The 19,725-nt window shown below is 41.6% G+C and overlaps 2 protein-coding genes across 26 annotated transcripts in view; both read right to left on the reverse strand.

Moving 5' to 3' along the window:
- Nucleotides 1-1,465: 1,465 nt before the first annotated feature.
- zbtb14 (zinc finger and BTB domain containing 14) lies at nt 1,466-4,232 on the reverse strand. Its single transcript, XM_034888412.1, has 2 exons — nt 4,083-4,232; nt 1,466-3,481 (listed from the first exon to the last, which is right to left on the reverse strand). The coding sequence occupies exon 2, from the start codon at nt 3,456-3,458 to the stop codon at nt 2,286-2,288; it is 1,173 nt and encodes a 390-aa protein (XP_034744303.1). The 5' UTR covers nt 3,459-3,481; nt 4,083-4,232; the 3' UTR covers nt 1,466-2,285.
- A 1,423-nt stretch (nt 4,233-5,655) lies between these two features.
- epb41l3b (erythrocyte membrane protein band 4.1-like 3b) overlaps nt 5,656-19,725 on the reverse strand; it is a 57,136-nt gene continuing 43,066 nt past the window's right edge. For 7 of the 25 annotated variants that reach the window (XM_034887070.1, XM_034887061.1, XM_034887066.1 and 4 more), the window contains 13 exons: nt 19,334-19,387; nt 18,157-18,192; nt 17,615-17,680; nt 16,736-16,921; nt 16,004-16,057; nt 14,663-15,388; nt 13,860-13,892; nt 13,547-13,624; nt 11,930-12,013; nt 11,399-11,497; nt 10,194-10,274; nt 9,725-9,840; nt 5,656-6,666 (listed from right to left, as the gene is read on the reverse strand). In XM_034887070.1, the coding sequence (XP_034742961.1) occupies nt 9,730-9,840; nt 10,194-10,274; nt 11,399-11,497; nt 11,930-12,013; nt 13,547-13,624; nt 13,860-13,892; nt 14,663-15,388; nt 16,004-16,057; nt 16,736-16,921; nt 17,615-17,680; nt 18,157-18,192; nt 19,334-19,387 (1,608 nt within the window). In that variant the 3' untranslated portion in view covers nt 5,656-6,666; nt 9,725-9,729. The other 18 variants (XM_034887067.1, XM_034887069.1, XM_034887076.1 and 15 more) reach the window with 14 other exon arrangements.

A 19,725-nucleotide genomic window follows, 5' to 3' on the forward strand; every position in this document is an offset into this window, starting at 1 on the left:
TCTTAGTTTTATACGTCATTGTCAGTCAGTCAACTTATTGTTTCAGCTTTGATTGATCGGATCGGTAAACAGAGCTGACAGAAGTCAAGCAGGACATTTTTGTTTCATATCACTGTAAACCGAACATGTTTGGGGTTTGAAGATATCACCTTGGGGTCTGGAAAACTGGGATGGACATTTTCTGGATACTTCCTAAACCAAACAATTAATTAGTGATTGTGATGAATCAGTAATTTAAAAAAAATAATCATTAGCTGCAACCCTGTTTATTATATTGCTGTCCCATGTGCACGTTTGTTGTGATGTAATTTTGTAGTAATAGACCGATTTTATCGGCCGGCTGATACATCGGGCCGATATTTGAGGTTTTACGTGCATCGGTATGGGCCGGTACGCGGCATTATTTACAGACAGGGGTCCACGTGCAGCTCTGTGCTGCTGGAGACGTTGCGGTTCACGTACAGACCATGCACCACCCCTCCACCACGGCAGTCTTTAAATACAAATCAAGCACTTTATTTCAATGGGTTCTTTTCAGTTTTTTTTTTAAAAAGTTATTTAAATGTGTTGACAAATGAAATTTTGTGATGACCTGATTATATCTATCTCCAGAAGGGACACTGATCTGTGTTTTGGGTTATTATTTTTAAAGAAATGGCAGAACAGATTCTGAAAACCAATCCATTGTGGCAGGGTTTACATTTTTATGATTCACATTGAGGAAGCAAAAGCAGTATCGGCTCCAAAATAAATCGGCAGCCCGTATTTGTCATCAGCTATGGCTCATGGGGAAAAAATAATTTAAAAAAAATGAGTATTGGCAATAAAAAAATCCATATTGGTCATCCCCACTTTATCTAAAATAGAACCTAATCACCCAGCAGCTTATCTCTAAAATCTTCACATTTCAAACACAGCAATGTTTGCAATTGAGTAACACAGTCAGTTTTTACCAACATTGCGTTGCTACGCACACCTGTAGCACGCTTTGTGCTAGTTTGACTGTTAAATCACTATGGAGTAGTTAGAATTGAATTTTTCAATAATATAAACTCCAGAAACTTTATGTTTTGCATTGACAGTGTGACTAGGGTATTCCCAACTGGGCACACACATCACAGGTAGATAACTGTGAGCTGAAAAGTGGGAAATTAAGGTCCAAAAATACCTCAACATGTGACCACTATAACCAGTGTGGCAACAGCAGAAGACCGTTATCTCTGAACACCTGTAATCTCCACAGAACACACTTGCTTTTTAATTAACGTTGTCTGTCGCTTGTATCATTCCACATTTTCAACAGAAAATAGGAAAGCTTAGGTTCTGAAACCACATTTTCAGGTGCTTTCAGGTTGTTCTGGGTGTGGCACTTTTATTAGTGGTCCACTAATAAAAAGGGAGTCTGCAGGATACAAATCCTGCTCACTGAGCTCTCAACAGCAAAAACCAAACTTTGCAAAGGCAATAAAACACAGCAAATGGTGTTTATTGTCAAAGTGTAGGAGTAGGACAATGTTATATGTGCATAATTCATTATTGTGTACTCTAATTGTGCAACAAACTAAGCTACAGTATATACAGACATCTATCATTAACAGTTGATAGCTGGATGACAGTTATACTGTATAACAGTAAATCTAGTTGGCCGGTTGCTTGGGCAGGACAGCCTTTAAAGACAATCCCTCAAATGCCCAAGACTTTGGTATCATCTGCATCAAATGCAAAATGGTGAATCTTACTTATTACAGTGTAATATCAATCAATACAACTAAACACATCAATTAAAAACATCCACATGAATATACTCAATGCAACGAATGTTATGCAGAGAAATCTCTCCCCCCCCCCCCCCCCCTTATCATTCTGTTTCTCTCTTTTATCTCCATAAAATTCCGTAAAGGTTAAACAAACATTTAAATGTTACATATCCCATAAAAGTAAAAGAGAATAATGTAATGAGAACCCTCAGCCTAGATAGCAACGATGCTTTGTGAAAAATATATGTAGAGTGAACTAAACATTTACATGATTTTACAGGTGGAAAGAAAACATCGTTTTGACATAACTCTTCAGAATAATAATAATAATAATAATAATACAGCCCCACAGTCTTATGAACATGCTGTGATCTCGTTACTCACTCCGATCATTGTCCATGTGATGTCAGGCCGCCAGCCTGTCACAGGGTTGTGTTGTGTCAGTGTGTATACATGTTTTTAGGTGACTGCTGTGGATGTATGTGCATCTGTATGTCAGTACGAGTGTGTTTTGGTGCGTTTGCAGGTTTAACAGTCCCCAGAGTTATGCGAATGTGGCCCGGTCTCCATTTTCCAGTCTCTCTGGTCGGTGGCCTCTGCCTGGCCGTGCTGAGAGGCCGCGGGAGACAGGGTCATCTGTCTGCGGGGGTTGCCACTGTGCATGGTGTTCCAGTGGCGCTTCAGATCCGACGCTTTGATGAAGGCTTTTTCGCAGGAGCCGCAGTTGAATGGCCGCTCGCCCCGGTGCTGCCGTTCGTGGTCTTTCAGATGAGACTTGTGCTTGAAAGCCTTTTCGCAGATTTGGCACCCGAAGGGCCGCTCGTTGCTGTGGACTCTCTCGTGCCTCTTCAGGTCGGGGCCCCTGATGAAGGCCTTGCCGCACACAACGCAACGGTGAGGCTTGAAGCCGGAGTGGATTTTCAGGTGCTCCTTGAGGTGGGCGGCGGTGGTGAAGGCTTTGGGGCAGTGCTCACAGGCGTAGGGCCGGTTGGCGGTAAGCAGCCGCTCCTTTTTGGCGTTGTGGTCCATGGGCTTGGCACCTGTGCTCTGGCAGGAGCCGTGGTCGCGGTGGCCGTACAGCAAGTACTCCAGCTTCATGTCGCTGGAGGAAGAGGAGCCCCAGCCATGGCTGTGAGGATCTTTACTCATGTTAGTGTTGTAGTTGTGCGGCTGAGACACGTGTGAGCCCCCGGGGCCCATCCCATCCATCCCCTGATCATAGAAGCTGTTCTTCCTCACTTCCTCCATGGCCAACTCCTTCAGGATGGCGTCCTGAGCTCGCATCCCGTGGTCCCCAGGAGCCTGGTTCTCCCGGGTCTTCATGTTGGTCAGCTCCCGTTTCTGGGTGCACAGGTTATCGAGGAAGTTGATCCCCAGGATCTGGCCGGATGACATCATCATATTGATGTCCTTCTTCCTCACGGCGAGCCTGGCTGTGTACATGTAATTCAGCACCTCTTCAAAGATGTCAGAGCGGATGAAGTCCAACTCCACGATGGAGTTGTCCTCGTCGCTCTGTTTCTTGAAAAGCTTTTTGAAGTAGTTGCTGCAGGCTGCCAGGACACAGCGGTGAGCCCTGAATTCTATGTTTTCCACCACCACCACCACATCACAGTGCTCACCTTCCATCCTCTGCTGGTTGAGCATCTTTAGAAAGGTGGCTTTGTGGTCATAGTCGATATATCTCAGTAAATCAGACATGTTGCACGTCAATTTAGAGCAACCTGCAGAGGAAAAACAGTAAAAAGTCAGATATTTTGCTTAGTATAAAAAATCGGGCATGTATAACCTGCAAAGCTGGAGGAGTGGCGCTCTATTTGCATGCTTCTTATGCTAATAATACAAACAGGTTGCATAAAGGAAGGAACAAACATGCACACACAATTATAAGAATAGCTTCCATTTGTTTACAGATGACCGTCAAAAATGCAAAGTTAACCTAAGTAGCTAAATCAACCATGCATAATTTTAAGGAAAAAAACACGATAGGCCCGACAGCAAAAGCCGCAGTAATTCTAATAAAATTATACACGCTAACAAACAACTACAAAACAAATACACTTTTTTAAACGGAAGTAATGCAATTTAGCCGCTTTGTTCGCGTGACAGTCGGGTTGCGTGCAGATAGGATAACCTGACTATTTCACATTTCACTGCGCCCAGCCATTTTGGTCAGCAAGCCTCCATTGGCATGTTTCTGGTGTCTTTAAAGCAGTTCCCAAACAGCGGGCGGCAACGAACAGGCGAACACACGGCTAAAAAAAACTACCGTGTGTTTTCTTGTGCCGTCCGAAGTAACATAGAGAAAATAAGAAATCTTATTACCCGAAGCCCTGAACGAGATCCCTGTGTTGTCACGCAAGGCAGTCGACGACGACCCAGAGCTGTCGTTTTTCCTCTTCCTCCTCTTGTTGTTACTGTTGGTCTCACAGGAAACCTCGCGTTGTTCTGCCGCCACCTACCGCACCGGAGCGGGTACTCCACAAAGATCGTCTATGTTTAAGAGAATGACTCACTCCGCGCGGCTCTGTCCGAGCACTGAATAGCTTCCTCAATGTTTTGACCAAAAACAGCTTTGTCACGGTTTCTCTATAATACACGTGTTTTAAATCTAAACACTGATATGCAATCTGATTTACGGGACACATTCCTGCACAAAACTGTTCTTCGTTTTTAAACAGAAACATGGTGCTAGTTACTATTAAAAGATTAAAAAGTCAGTCAATGCGCTTCATATGTGGGTTGTGGTATGATACGATTTATCTGACAGTGGTCTGGCAACACAAGCACAGGTTTGATTATTTTTTGTAGTATACTCATACACTAATGTAGCCTACAAACTAGATTAGGCTACGACATTTCATCTAGCCTATTTGAATGATTAAATTATGAGATTGTTCTGTCATTGTAAAACATATGGTTAGTGAAAAGGAACAAACAATAATGTTCGTTTTCTACTTATTTTAAAATCTAGCCTTTGATAAAAAAAAAAGAATGCACAATAATCAACTCTATACAGTTGCACTCCATTTAATAACACAGTGCTGAGTTTAGAGATTCTAGAACTGCAAATCGAAAAAGATCAACTGGTCCTGCTGTGTCGCCCTTGCACCCAGCAACAGAAGCAGAGTGAGAGCTCTTACCTTTTGTTTCTCTCTGGCTCACGCGCACGTACACACACACAGCGGGCGGAGCTTTAAACGCTTGTGTGAGTTCAACATAATTACCTATAGCTGTAAAAGTCCTGTCGTAATTACCCCGAGGGCGCTTCTTTTAACAAGACAATTAAGTGTTTCGAGCATTTGGTTTAATGACTAATAGATCGACTAAAACTTACAAATTCAACCCGCTGCCATTAATATAGGCCTGTTCATTTTTCAATTCAATTGTTTAAAGAAAAGATAAGAAAAACCTTTTTTTGCCCCACAGTGGGGAAATTGCGGTTGGCAACAGCAAAGATCAGAGCAAGATGGGCACATTTTAAGGATTTTAATAATCCCACGTATCATCAGGTTATTACAGTAACTACTTGAGGTTATGAAATCTGCTTTGGCTCTCATAGCTCAGGTTGTATTACCACGAACCCATATATGTTAACTAAGTATAAGACACGAATAATTTAAGATTTCAATTCAATCTATTAAACGGTTCAGTAGCACATAGCTGGATACACCGTTTATGTTATTGTGATATGATCCCATGGGTCACTAGTGTTATTTGTGATGTGATAGTAGGCCTAATGGCCCTTATCGGAGTTGTCACTCAGAACTTTGACAGGTTTCTTACACCGACTCAACATCTCAGTGTTAAAAGATATCAATTCTCCATCAATGAGTCCAACGGTGACACAAGTCCTGTGGTCAACATTTTATTATTTGAGAAGAAAACAGCAAATAAAAACAAATGCATTTGCCACTTCTGTTTCACCATTTTGAGGAAAACCTGACTGTACACGGACAATACTCGGTTATTCAGATACAGTTGAAAAGATGAGGGAGGCATACAGTTGACATGTGTGCGGGGGTGGGATGGAAGGGGGATCTTAGATCTATCCTGGCTAAATTGGGCAGAGCTCGGCAGTCTGAGCCCTTTGCATCACAGTCACACAAACCTGGGACTTCTGCTGCAGCCGACCATCTACCCTGGAGAACATTCAGAGCCTGCACAGGCACATCCAAATCTATTTCTTGCACAGACATCTTGATTCCTTGGCAGTTGCCAAAACAGACCTTCATGGTGGAATCAATTGATGAGGAAAAGATAAAATACTGAAATGATCATAAAAAAGGAAAATGCAATTCAAGTGGACATGACAAAAATCAACTGTGAAAGATACATGTCTATTATCCTAGGAAAGCTTTAATTTGTACAGATCTGCGCTGTAGTGACTTCTGTGGCGGCATTCCTGACGCAACTTCATCTGCTTGTTGGAGTAAGTGAGGCAATGCTGCAAATAAGGTTGGCACTTCTACAGCAAGGTTAAATAGTGTATGCTCCCTAACATATACAGCCTACAGCGATTTAAGTTTCTGGAGTGATGGCTTTATTTCATAAATAAAACGTTGCTACAATAATTATTCTCAATAATCATAAAAATGCATCAAAGTCATAAGGCAGTGAAAGCAAACCGTTTGCTTGCTGCACACAGGGATTCGGCGTGCAGGTGGATCGAGAACCATTTTTAAAATTGTACACTTTTCAGTATAATCTTGCCATTTGTTTGATAATGCAACATTGCGTCCTTCTCATGCAAGATGCATTTATTTATTTTGCAGGTAATGGTTGCGACTAGCTGCAGCATTTGGATAGTAGGAGCCTTTCTAATCTTCTGAGAGTCCAGGAGTAATATGTGGTGTTCTGGATGTTGGATTCTAGGTGGTTGAACAGAAAACAGCCCCCAGTGTTACTCCTGGAAGAACAGAGGAAACGGCAGTTAGTACATCCTGCATATTTAATCCCATATAAACCTTTAGCGCCACTGTGCACCCTGCCAAAGACCAAACATGAGCCTGATAAAAGGTTATGGCAGTTACGCACAGAGTTAGAAAAACGCCCACGCAACAGACACACACAGGCTTCTTGGGTACTTCTTGGCTATAACTAAATTACAAACAAAGCTCCCAATGGCTCAACTTTTTTATTACCCATTTTGAGTGTGGCCACAAGCAATGTGTCACTAAGGCTGTTGGAGTCACACCTGAAGAACAAATGCAGAAAACCATCACTCTCCTATCAGTAATGATGCGGTTTAAATTATTATTTTAGTCCTCTAAATTTATGACATGTTACTAGACTATCCTCCATTACCTGCTGCTTTTTAAAAACAAAAAACAATCTGTTATCTGGGCTTCATCATAGAGAGGGGGGAGATTTAGAGATATTAGGACAAGAGACATTCTGGATTTCTAAAGCAGCACTTTAAGTTAAATTACAAGATTTATTTGAGAACACGGTCATATTTAGTTTATGGGATGGATGTGTTTAGTTAGTAGTAAAAAAACTAGCAGTAGTTATTAGTTAGGCTTATTCATTAATGTTAATTGATGGAAGGAATTATAATTTAGTGAATGATATGACTGAATGAATAAATGTGTTGCCTTATAATTAAAAATAACAACAACTGATATTTAGGGCCATTTAGGGCCTCCAGACTGACCAATCAGGTGGAGACATACAGTGCTGAGCAAGGGAATGGCTTCTCTTTTATCAAAGGTCCCTAACAACTGTATCCCTAACAACTTGTCCCTGTTAAAAAAAAAACAAAATACTACTGAATACAACCCCCCGCACCCCCACCTGATATTTAACATTTTTACCCAGTCATGAGCTAAAATGAAAGACAGTATGTATACACACACACACACACACACACACACACACACATTATATAAAAAGAATATTCTAAAAAAGATAATTGTGTTATATGTTCTTTATTAATGATCATTTATTTCAGACTAAGTCATTTTTTAAGACAGGGATGTTGTGAATGAAGTTCTATAATCTAAATATAATATATAAAAAGGGGTGAGTTGGTGCCAGTTTTAATTTTGAAGGAGTTCACACTAGTTTGTAATGGGCTGTTAGTGTTTTCAAAGTAAGACCGTGTTCAATTTTAATTGTGTACAATGCTACTCCAAATATTTCTAACACTGTTTAATACCAACACTCTGTGTGTATCTACAGTGGCAAGAGACAATCATACAAAAGACCAGAGATAAAACATTTAGTAACGTGTTAATACTGCTACTCAGAAACACAGCCGGCCACACACACACACAGAGAGAGAGAGAGAGAGAGAGAGAGAGAGAGAGAGAGAGAGAGAGAGAGAGAGAGAGAGAGAGAGAGAGAGAGAGAGAGAGAGAGAGAGAGAGAGAGAGAGAGAGAGAGAGAGAGAGAGAGAGAGAGAGAGAGAGAGAGCGTGCTAAGGGCAAGGCAGCAGAAAGCCAAGCATTCCCATCTGGTGAGTCACACAAGTAGACATGCAGGGGATGGATTCAGTTAAAAACTAGCAGAATAACAAGCGTCAGAGCCAAAGTGTGAATTAGAATAAACTGGACAATTCCAGATTCTAAATGCTTGAGAGAGAAGTTGGGGAGCTTATAACGACATGCTGTGGGTGCAATAGAATGAGAGGTTCCCTCACACAGCTCCACAAATGAAATAATCTTCACAATACTGCCAGCGGACAAGTTGGAACACAAATGGCCGCATTTATGAAGTTTGCAGAAACACTGCCACAAGTACTGCTGACCTATTTACCCCCCCCCCCCCGGGCGCAGAAAGGACGATTTTAACTGAGAGGGGCAGTATGCCACATATTGTTTTAAATACAATTGTCCTAGAGACACAGTTTCAAGATGTCAGGGACGTGCTGTGAAGTGCAAAATTCTTCTTCTTCTTCTTCATGTATTAATGAGTAAATTATACATATTCTAACACTGTAGGATAGCAGCCAATGTAAACTTAATTTATTGACCTTTAATTTGCACAAAAGTATAATACATACAGTATATATAAGCTACTGTACATGCACACAAGCATTGTTTTGATCCAAACCAACCATAAATGAATGTTGTACTGCATTAAAATTCCTTTTGTGCTCATAGTTTTTGTAACTAATAGGTAATATTTAAAATTTAAGGAGGGTTAGCGCATATGTTTTGTCTTGTAAGAACAGCGGTGAAAATAGGCTAAAGAAGTCTGTGTTCACCTAAGATCAGATTTCAGTTGATACGGGTTTGTTTGCAGATACAGACTGAGTGCTTTGAGAAGCAGAAGCCGGTTCTGCCGGTATTTAATCGCTCATCACTGCCCCTTTGTGAGGCGGCACAATTTAGACAACACAATATATACTCAAAGTTTTTACAGAATAGTGCACGGCATGCCGGTAACAACCTATCTTGTTTTTCTGTACTAAAATAAATAAATAAATAAATAAATAAAATAAAATATGTCCTGCATATTTTCTTATTTAGGAAGCAGTTTTCATGTTTTGGTGGTGGGGGTGGGGTTGTGTGTGTGTGTGTGTGTGTGTGTGTGTGTGTGTGTGTGTGTGAGTGTGTGTGTGTGTGTGTTCCAGTCAACAAGAGACCACATTAGACTGCCAGGAGCGTAACAATAAAGGTTTTTAAGCATTGTCATTACAAGTTGAGACTATAATATCCGGTCTTTGTGCGCATGCACACGCACGCACGCACGCACGCACGCACGCACATCTGCTGACCTTTTCCCTGCAGGGGGAGTGGAGCTGAAATGACAACAGCATGATGCATTAGCTGTAAGTGCTACAGAAGCAGGGCTGTATGTACCAGTGAGAAGAAGTGCTGATGGGAAGAGCAGCATGCCCAAAAATGGAGACCAGTTTAAAAAAAAAAAAGAAAAAAAAAAAGACCCAGACCGACCAAATCAAAACCAGACTAGACTAAAACGGACAGGGCTGAGACCAGGACTGGGACCTGTTGTCTTACCTGGGTCAGTCCTCCCCATCCTCTGGCGTGATCTCTGTCTCTTTATGTACCACTACTTTGGTCACTGACATGTCAGGATGCTGTTCTTTAGCCTCCTTTATGGCCTGAGCCAGAGCCTATATACAGGAGTGCATTGCCAGGAGGGAACACCAGGGGGAGACAGAAAACAGGGAAGGCGGAGAGGGAGTGGGGATGTTTGATTGTGAGTCAATATGTCAACAGGGAAGCCATGTTTAGTTACATTTGTCATACTTCCAGTATTTGTTAATGTCACATCATGAGTTAATATATGTGTTTTTTTTTAATTTTTGCTGTACTATGCTCCCAGTACAAGATAAGGTCTGAGGGGTCACTAGCATTTTACTTTTTACAAATTAATTGCTCAAATCCATTCATTGACTTTATAGACAAAAGAAAATTACTGAGGACAGGGGAGGATAAATGTCAAACGTTACGAAAACTCAGAGACCTGATCATGGTCGATGTCTGTATCTCCTGTAATGACGATCCTTTTCTCAATTCTTGTCTCTGATATTCCTCCTTTCACCGTCTGAGAACAGAGAGAGGACTTTAAAGTCAATGCAAACACAAAAAGATATGGCAACAAATTCACACTATGTTGTTTTTTTATTTAAAAGTACTCTTTTTGTTTCAATCTAAATCCTGGGAAAATGTAAAAACAGAATTCTGGTTGATTGACAGAAGATTAACCTTTTGGTAATTGATTCATGGTTTAAAATATTTTTTTAAAGCAAAAATGACAAAACGTAGACATGCCAAAACACTGGTTCAAGCTTCTAAAGTGTGAATATATTCTTAATCTTCTGAGACTACAAAAAAAGGACATGTTGAGATTTCAGTTTTAAAGTTTTAGTGCGTAACTTTTTAATATTAATAAACGTCCTTTACATTCAAACCATTGCCAAACAAGTTGCTACAAAGCTAATTAAAGCGGCACTATGCAGTTTTTGCAGAATAGATATAGATATTAGAATATCAGAATAGATCTTTGGCAGCTCCTATGTATACTTGTGTCTGACTCCACACTCGGTCAGTCCGCTGTTTCCTTTTTCTCTGTTCCTCCGACAACGATTTCCTAGCTTTCTGCTTTGTTTTTGCTGGCTCAGCCATGACGATAGTGTGAAAAATGTCATTGCTGCCTTGTTAGCTGGTTCCTGAATGGGCATATGTGTGCACTGCCATGAAGCAATTTGTTACATCACGAGACCTGATAACACGAGATACGTTGACTACACTTATGCGTAGTCCTTCCAAAGTTGCAAGCGTGTTTTTTCCACTCACAGGGGCTAGGGGGAAGCGAGACGACCACCGTTCAGATAGAAAAAAAGTTATATACCCATTCCAATGACTCGGAAGTTGAACAGTAAAGGTAAATTAAGCTAAACAACTGCAAAGTTCCATTAGCTCCACACATTCTCTCAGTATTTCTCAGTTTGGCTATGTTCACAAGATTGTGTTATTGGGCGGGGACGCTCAAAACTGATGCTCCATCAGTTTTTTTGTCATTACTTAAAATTCCTCATGTGAGCGCCAGAAACTACACACTAAAGCTTTAAATTCTGTAGTAAAGAGATGCTGAAATGCAAACGCTGCAGTTGTGTTTGAGGCCTCAAGGGTTGAGAGACCAAATAGGGACAATAGAAGAACCATGACCTTTGTGATGTGTGTGGTTGTCGTGGTGCTGGAGGTTTCCGAGGTGATGGTCTGAGCACTCAGCAACACCCCAGGGTCTACGTCTCCATTAGTGTCAACCTGGTGATAAGCAAAACCCTCCATTATGAAACTTCTTTTTATATTTGTAAAATAAAGTGAAACTACACTAGCTTTATTGCAAAAATGTTCACCAGCTAGTTCTTAACTTTGTCTGTCTTTTGGTGATGGACAGGTCAATATTTATATAATAGTATGTACCATCTGCTCAGCATGAAACAAAAGACAGTAAAAGTTAGCAACTAACTGGTGAAGCATTAAGCCAGATGAATTCCCTCAGGAGGTAGAGGAGAGCAAAACAGCTATAGAGATGTGTAAATATTAAACCTGGAATTCATCAGCCTGACTCACACAAAACTCGAAATGAATGCCAGGAAAGCGCTTTATACACAGTGTCTTTACAAGTTATTAATGCTAATAATCTCTCTTAAATTAGTGCAGAATGTAAAATAGATGTAATGTCAATGTTTGTACCTCTGCAGACTCATAGGTGATAGTTTTTGTCTCTGTGTGGACAACAGGCGTCTCTTTGGTTCCCACCTCCACCGCGTCAAGACTCTAATGGACAAAAAGGAAAAATGAGCACAAATAAATGCATGCAGAGGGAGTGTGTTTGAATTCAATCATCTGTCATGTGTGGAACAAATTGCTGTAGGTGTTCACTGTTAACAGCCTTTGTTCTTAAAATAGCTCCACACAGTTATCCATAATATCCAATTGACACAAATAAATGCTGCATGCTAATAAACTAAGCCAAAGGCTGTGATTGAAGGACTTAATCTCTAAACGAGCATGCAGTCACACATTAGAGGCTAGTGATGGAGTGGATACTGCAGAATGCAAATCACAACGTTTTGATCAAGTGTGTGCGCCACTTTATATTAAAAAAAGGTCCCCTTGATCTGCTCAGTAACAAACTGTGACGTTAGACTCATATCCATGCTTTCTGTTGAGTTCTGCTTGATTGTTAGTGGCAGATTGTGTCGGCAGGAGGGGAGGGTGAAGATGGGGTTGCAGGGCCAAAGGCTCCGGCCAGCGCAGCTGATGTTTGGTTACCTCCGACTGAGACGCGGGTGGTGGCGGGGGGGCAAGCAGGAAGTCTGAAGTAAGGGGTTCAGTGAGAGTCACTTGGTGTGGGCTAAACTTCTGGTCTTGTTCCTCAATCACTTCTTTTTCCAGCACTTCAGCTTTGTCAAATTCTTCTTCCACCACTTCTTCTGAAGTGTTTTTGTCATCCAAGTCATCTGCCAGTTTCAAATTCTGCTCTTCCTCATCAAACTCCTGGTCCAGTTCTTCCTTCTTTCCATCTGTCTCTTCCTCCACTGCTCTCTCCATTTCTTTGTTTGAGCTGTCCATCTGTGCATAGTAGCATTTCTCTTTTTCAGAGGGCAAAAGTTTCAAGATGTCCGAAAAGTGCTTTTGTCTTTCACCCTCTGCATGTGAACATTCATCTATCTCTTCATCCACCTCCTCAATACCATTTTCTAACTCTGTGGGGAACTCTTGTCCCACAAAATACTGCACTTGGTTGGAGAACTGGACTCTCTTGCCATCTACTTCTGTGTGCTTTCTCTCACCTGCGTTTTTACAATTGGCTAAATCCAAAGCTTGCAAACAACTCTCTGCTGCTTCCCCTTTGTTGTGTTCCTCCTCTGTTGAAAGCAGCTTCTCTTCCTTTTTCCACTGTCTGATGTAGGCAGGAGCAACAGTCAATCTGAAAGCATCGTTTTCTTGTTGTGACATCGACGTCACCCCCTTCATACTCGCATCCTCTCCCTTCTCATCTTTGACTTCCTCATTTCCTTTTTCTGCTGCTAAGGTCAACGCTGCCGACAGGCTATCATCTGACCCTGAATATGTTGCTACTGGCTGTTTTTCAGCTACCAGCTCTACAGATGCACACGGTTGAAATTGCTCTAAAGATGGTGCATAGCTGGGAATAGCAGATGTTGCTAGTGGATTTCCTAAAGTATTGCCACTTATATCCTCTTGTAACACAACCCCGTAATCTGCTGACATCGTTCCGACTGCGGGCTCGGCTGTAGCGTGCACCGGCTCGGCCTTTGCAGCCTGTGTGGTTTGGATATTCACCGTTGGCCCTGTCGATTCCACTGGTGCTGCCTCTGTCTCCGTGGCAACAACCGCCTTCTCCTCAGGTTCAGCTGATGCCTGTGAATGATAAATTGTACCGTTAGATGATGTTTTTGCTTCACCATGACCAAAAAAATATCCACTCAGTAGAAGGCGGCTTCACATCACACCTAGAGGGAAAATGGTTATGTGGGTTACACATTGTCAGACTATGATAATAGGCATACAGTATTTTTTGTAATAAAAATAAGTTTTTTTTTTTTTTTTTTTTTTTTTTTTTTTAAATCTGTGAGGACCAGAGAGAAGTGGTCACCTTTTCAGAGGAAAAACCCCATCCCAGCGTGGACTGATAGGACAGGGGAAAGGAGGGACACAAGAAAGAGAGAAAGGACAAGAGAGGAAAGTCAAAAGTCACAGTGAACACCAGATAAAGAGCAAAGGAAAAATTAAACGTTGAAAAAGTAAATATTGTATGGAATACCATTTTGAAGCTCATTAAACTCGCTGAACCTAAAACGGAAATCAGGTTTTGGGATCACTGAATCCACCAGCAGCAAATTTCCACTAATCTGCTTTTGAAAATCTCTTTTCAGGTAGACCCATACAATTTTTTTCCTTATTTGTTAAGGAGGAAGAAGGGGATTTTGGAGTATGAGGTGGGGAAAGCTGCAGCGGTGGCACTGAGCCAGGGCTATGAAGTCACTGCTTACAGAGAACTGATAACAAAGCTGAAAGAAAGGAATGGTGCAGCAGAGCAAAACAGTAGAAAACAAACAGGAGATAGTCAGAGCCCCCATTTCTTTCCTTATCAGCTGCGGGAGCCAGCTGCTAAGGCAAGGTGAGCTGTTGTAGCTCTCAACAAACTCGAAAACAAACCCAAAACAGTTGTATCAAAAAAGAAGCAGCGGGATTGATTGCAACAGAAAACTGCGGTTTGGCAAGTTTGAGAGTAAACTCTGGGTGTTAAGGGACCATTAGCCATGCAGAGCGTTTGGTTACACTTTTGTTAGACCGGCTGCTGGGGAAAGGCAATGGGGTAGGCTGTGGGTGGTGGTGCTGGAGATATGGAGGGAGGCAGCCAAAACCGGATTGTTGCTTTTAGTTTTCATACAGTACCACTGATAAGGATGTAGTTGAAGTTTCAGAAACTGTAATCTGAGTCAGGCTGGACTTGGATTGCTCCGTTTGGACCTCTTCGACAAAGGTGAAGATTTCTGCTTTCTGCTGCATGGCATCAAAATTCTTCATCTCTTTTACTTCCTTTGTTGTCAAACTTATGACTTCTGAAGCGTCGGTCTTCACCTCCTCAGATATCCACGATGCCATGGCCTTTTTAGGCGAGCCAGTACCTTTAATCTGAGTCATTTCATCAGTTTTTATCTCCATTGTTGGACTCTGTGTCTTGACTACTGTTGTTTTGGCTTCTAAAACAGACGTGTCTTCGTTGATACATTCTTTCTTTTTAGAGGACAGCATTTCATCCTCCCCAGCTTTGGCCTCTCCAGGGACAACAGGCGCCTCTTCTTCATCCGCAGCTCTTGTCTCTTTGCCCTCGGTGTCTACTTTATCCTCCGCCTCCTTCAAGATAATGAGCGTCCCTTTCTTGTCACTGATGGCCTGGGACACTTCCTGTCTGACAGCTCCAGGGCTGACCTTCATCTCTGCCCTCTCAGACACCTCCTCTTGGGAGTTGGGGGTTTTCTCGCCCACCTCCCTGAGTGTCCCGTCCATAAAGACGTCGTCGTCCATAGTGGTTGACAGACTAATCCCGTGTGGCCCAGAGGAGGTGGCCAAATCTGTTGCAATACTATCCACCACGTATTTGACCAGATATCCTGTTGCCTGGGGAGACACTTGACTTATTGGAAATAGATTGTTCAAGTTAAAAGACAGAGAGCCTTACAAAGCCCAGACCATGAGAATAACCTCAAGAGACTGTTGATCTAGAAACAACACATACACAGACTGAGCGCCATAAATACTTGAACAAATATGCCTTGTTTATATTTAGCATTTAAGCTAGTTTCTATGCACATACAGTACATGGTTGTATTATCTCTTTTAGAACTATGAATATAAGTGAAGAGTAATTTGCATTTAATTTCTTTTCTTAATCCCCCCCCCCCCCCCCCCCCCCCATTAATGAATTCATTTCCTCCTTTGGATAGTAACTGATTGATTCATATCAACTACTGCTTTAAAAAGCTGCAAAGCATATTCACAAACATCAGTTTTTGAAGCTTGAAATTTCAAGCTTCAATTCAAATGTAAAGAGATGATATAAAGGTTAAATAAAAGAAAATAAAGTGGAGACTCTGTGCATGTGAAGAAGTAAGAGCCAAAATACAGAAACATTGTGCCAGTATATAGAGCTATGTAGAAACAAAGGGGGAAACAACATCAACACTCACAGACACAAGGGCTTTTACAGGTGAAAACAAAGTGGAAGGAGTTTACCTCCATGGCTTTAGGTTCCATCTCTTCAGCTCCCGCAGGCTGGTCATCTTGAGTCTAAAGGAAGGAAACAAATAGACAAATTAATAAAAAGGACACACTCACAGATTAAGACAAATAAAGGACATGTTCAAATGGAAATGATTCACATCCCAAAGCACTTCCAGTCAATCAGGTTCTTTTCATTTTAGTCAGTCAGGCACGTTTGATGTGAGTGATTAGTCTTCAGAGACTTTAATAAGTGATGCTCATTTGTCCTGCAGGAGCTCATCTGACTACGTTCAGAGTAAAGGAGAAACTGTTAAAACTTCCCCTAACTCAAGCACATAATGTCACTGAGCACAACAACCATTATAACTGATAAATGACTGCACCATCCAATACTGAGACAAAAAGAAATGTTAATCAGCTGATGATATAGTAAAGACACAAGGTGAGAGCAACAAAGAGAGACACATTTATTCGCACTTACTTTGAGATAGATGCACTTACTCTATCAAAGGGCTTCTTTATTATACACTAGAGCTATTTGGAATATAAAATGTATTGCACCAGACTCACTTTGATATAGAAAATATGGCTGTCGCTCTGATATGATTATTGAATTTACTGCCCTATGACCCATTACGCAAACACTTTTGAGATGGATGTCTTTGTTTGTGCAACAATGTCCTCGATGAGGTCATGCTGCACACACACATGCCATTATTCGGTCTGCTGAGGACTGCAGCTTACATCCTGAGGCTCCAGTGGCACTATCATTGGTGCTTCATCGGCTCTGGGTGAGCGCGCGGGGGACGAGGACAGTCTCTTCTCCCATTCGGTCAGGCCCGGCGCGCTGTCGCCCGTCTCCAGGAAGGAGCGCTTCAGTTCACTGATGTTGGTCTGGTGCTTGACCATCTCTTCTGGAGGTGAGGTGTCCTGCAGTTGCCGGTCAATCACGATACAAGGATATGAGGCCAGGAGCAGCGTGGAGGGAACGACGGCCATGCTTTATGTACGCAACGGTAGCTTGCATATCCAATAAATTACCACAAAAAACGTTATGCAATGTTGTAAGTAAATAAAAATACAGTTCCGAAAAGGTCTGAATATACCAATGCAGACTTGGATCAACTGCATTATAAACTACATTATTTACATTGTCTGTATTGTTTACAAGTCTGCTTAGGAGGCTGTGCAGGCTACCTGTGCAACAGCTCGCAGAAACAGCAACATAATGAGAAAATGTTCACTCATATGGCCGCTGTTAACTAAGTGACTGGCAGCGTGTACTTAAATGCTAAGAGAGCATTTAGGACCAGCTTAAGTGGAAAATGATTTCATGCATAGATTCACAGATTTAGTTTTACAGGTTTCGTTAAGCACAACACTCCCAAATCTCCTAGGTAGTTAGGACCTCTACTACCACTGATTTATTTCTCACTAAAAATTATTTGGAGGTCCACAGCAAAAAATCTGTTAATAAAAATGTAATAACTCCAATTCACACAGGCACGGCAGAAAACAGAATCTAAGCTACTGGTAGGTTAGAGTTATTTGATATCAGTTAGGATTCTTCATACAAAAGGCACCTGCATGCATATTTCAATCATGCATGGTTTTCTTACCAACCTCTAGCATAAGATTACTATGCTTGATAAAAACGTTTTCCCCTTTTACTCGTCTTATGAAACTATACTGTAAAGACAAAAGAGGAAGAGGAATAGTTGATAAAGGAGCTGCGTAGTGTTAAATATAGACTTGTTACGAGATACTGGGAGCGTTGTGTTCTACGGTATGGCTATAAATGACATGGCATAAGTCCACTCACTGTACAAGCCATGGATTAAAAAAACTGAAATCTGACTCTTGGGTACAGCAAGAGGAAAAGAAATATGACTTCACCATTTACAAAACAGCACGTGAAAATGAGCTGGAATGGAGTGTTTGGAAGCAGCGACAGCTTTGCAGCAGCAGTCTGTGATGTGAATTCAGGCAAGAGCAAATGGTAGGTCTAGTGTGTGGTGGGACAGTGAGCATGTCAACAAAAGCTGCAGCAGGCAAGCCAAGGTGGAGAGACAGCCCAAAGTGACTGATGTCTGAGCGGCTCAGTGCATCTGGTGGAGGGGGTGGTGTGATGCACTGAGCGGGGCCATAAAGCGAGCCCAGTGTACCTGAGTCCGCATCTCAGAGTCCTCATCTGCGTCCGACTAATGGCGAGCAAAAGTGGAGGGTAGAGTGTGAGACAAGAAATCATTGTTAAAGAAGAAGAGACACACAAGGGTGAAGCAGAGAAAGAGAAAATGAGCAAAAATAACACTAAGGGTAAGAATGGTGGTTGAATTAAAAAAATAAAAAATATTGTGACAGAAATCAAGCATTCACTAAACCCCTGCCCCACACAGCATTGGTCCAATAATAGCTTAGCAACTAGACTAGTAGGGCTGCGTAACTAGGCAGGCAAGATGCCAGTCAAGCTTTAAATTTCTCCACAGGTTGAAGATGCGTGCACAGAGTTACAAGAAAAGCAAACATGTAAGGAATGGATTAAACAATGGGTTTCTTTGCTATAACATGTGCTGCAACCGTTAGGATGTGCAGCTAATTAGATTCCCACCCAAGCCTTGGAGCAAACCAGTAACTGGACTACGTTAGTTTCTGGGGTGAAAAGTTATTTAAAACAAGAAGACCTGTTAAAGACTAGTACATCCACCATGTACTATTTCGGTACTGTGTGTAAGCCAGTTCTTTTTTTATCAGTTTAGTGTAAATGTAGTAGCTCTTTAAAAGCTGTGAAAAGTGGCTAAACAAGTCAGTTTACGCTAGAATGAAAATGCAGTCTGATTTGACAGTTTTCAATTTATTACTCATAAGGATGCTGACTGTTTGCCTGCAACATGCAGCTCTAGGCTCAGTCCTTTAGCATGACATTATGTATGTAGCCATCAACAGCCTATTTAAGACCCCTTTTACAGGATGCTGTAAAAGGGAGTAAAAGGTGTTGCAAAGTTAACTAAGGGGGCGAGGTTTAGTGAACTGTACTGTACACTGACAGCCAAAGAGAAAGAGCCTGGATGTGACGCCATGACGTTGGCTATCCGTTAAAAAAGGTACTCGGAGGAAAAGACATGCCAACACACACATGAAGTGTGTTTACAACACATTATAAAAGGAGAACACTAATGAAGTAAATGGGCATAATGAGATGCAAGCATGCATTGTGTACAGAAATGTCTCCTAAATATTTCAATGGGAATTATATCTATGATTCAGCATCACTTTATTTCTCTGCGTCTCCATCTGTATGTTTTTGCATGCCTTAGATATGACATCATCCTTTGATGTACAAACCTCTGTGGCGGTCATCTCTCCGTCAAAGGCAAAGTCTGTTTGTTCGCTGTCAGTCTGCTTTCACAAACAGACCAAACCGTTCCGAGTAGCAAGCAAGAAAACAAGAACCCAACTTGTAAACCCTTGAAAATGCATTTATCGTCAACAGAGATTCTTCACAACCACAAATGGAACACATGGAAATGCACTGGTTGTTTCTGTCAACAGACAACGCTGCAGATAAGGTTAGAAAAAAAAAACAGAAAGAAAAAAGCAAATCAAAAGTAAGCAAGCAAAACAGACTCAGAGGAAGTTGAAACCTTTGGTCAGTCACTTGACATTTAAGCGTAATGTTAAAATTGCTTTGGATTTGGACATGGCTGAATCCTGGTTTATAGGTAGATAAAACCTTC

The sequence above is a fragment of the Etheostoma cragini genome, chromosome 12 (assembly GCF_013103735.1).
Source record: "Etheostoma cragini isolate CJK2018 chromosome 12, CSU_Ecrag_1.0, whole genome shotgun sequence".
Classification (NCBI taxonomy): domain Eukaryota; kingdom Metazoa; phylum Chordata; class Actinopteri; order Perciformes; family Percidae; genus Etheostoma; species Etheostoma cragini.

Bases quoted from the DNA above. Each gene is read 5' to 3' on its own strand.
- zbtb14 (XM_034888412.1), bottom strand. From the start codon at position 3,458: ATGTCTGATTTACTGAGATATATCGACTATGACCACAAAGCCACCTTT.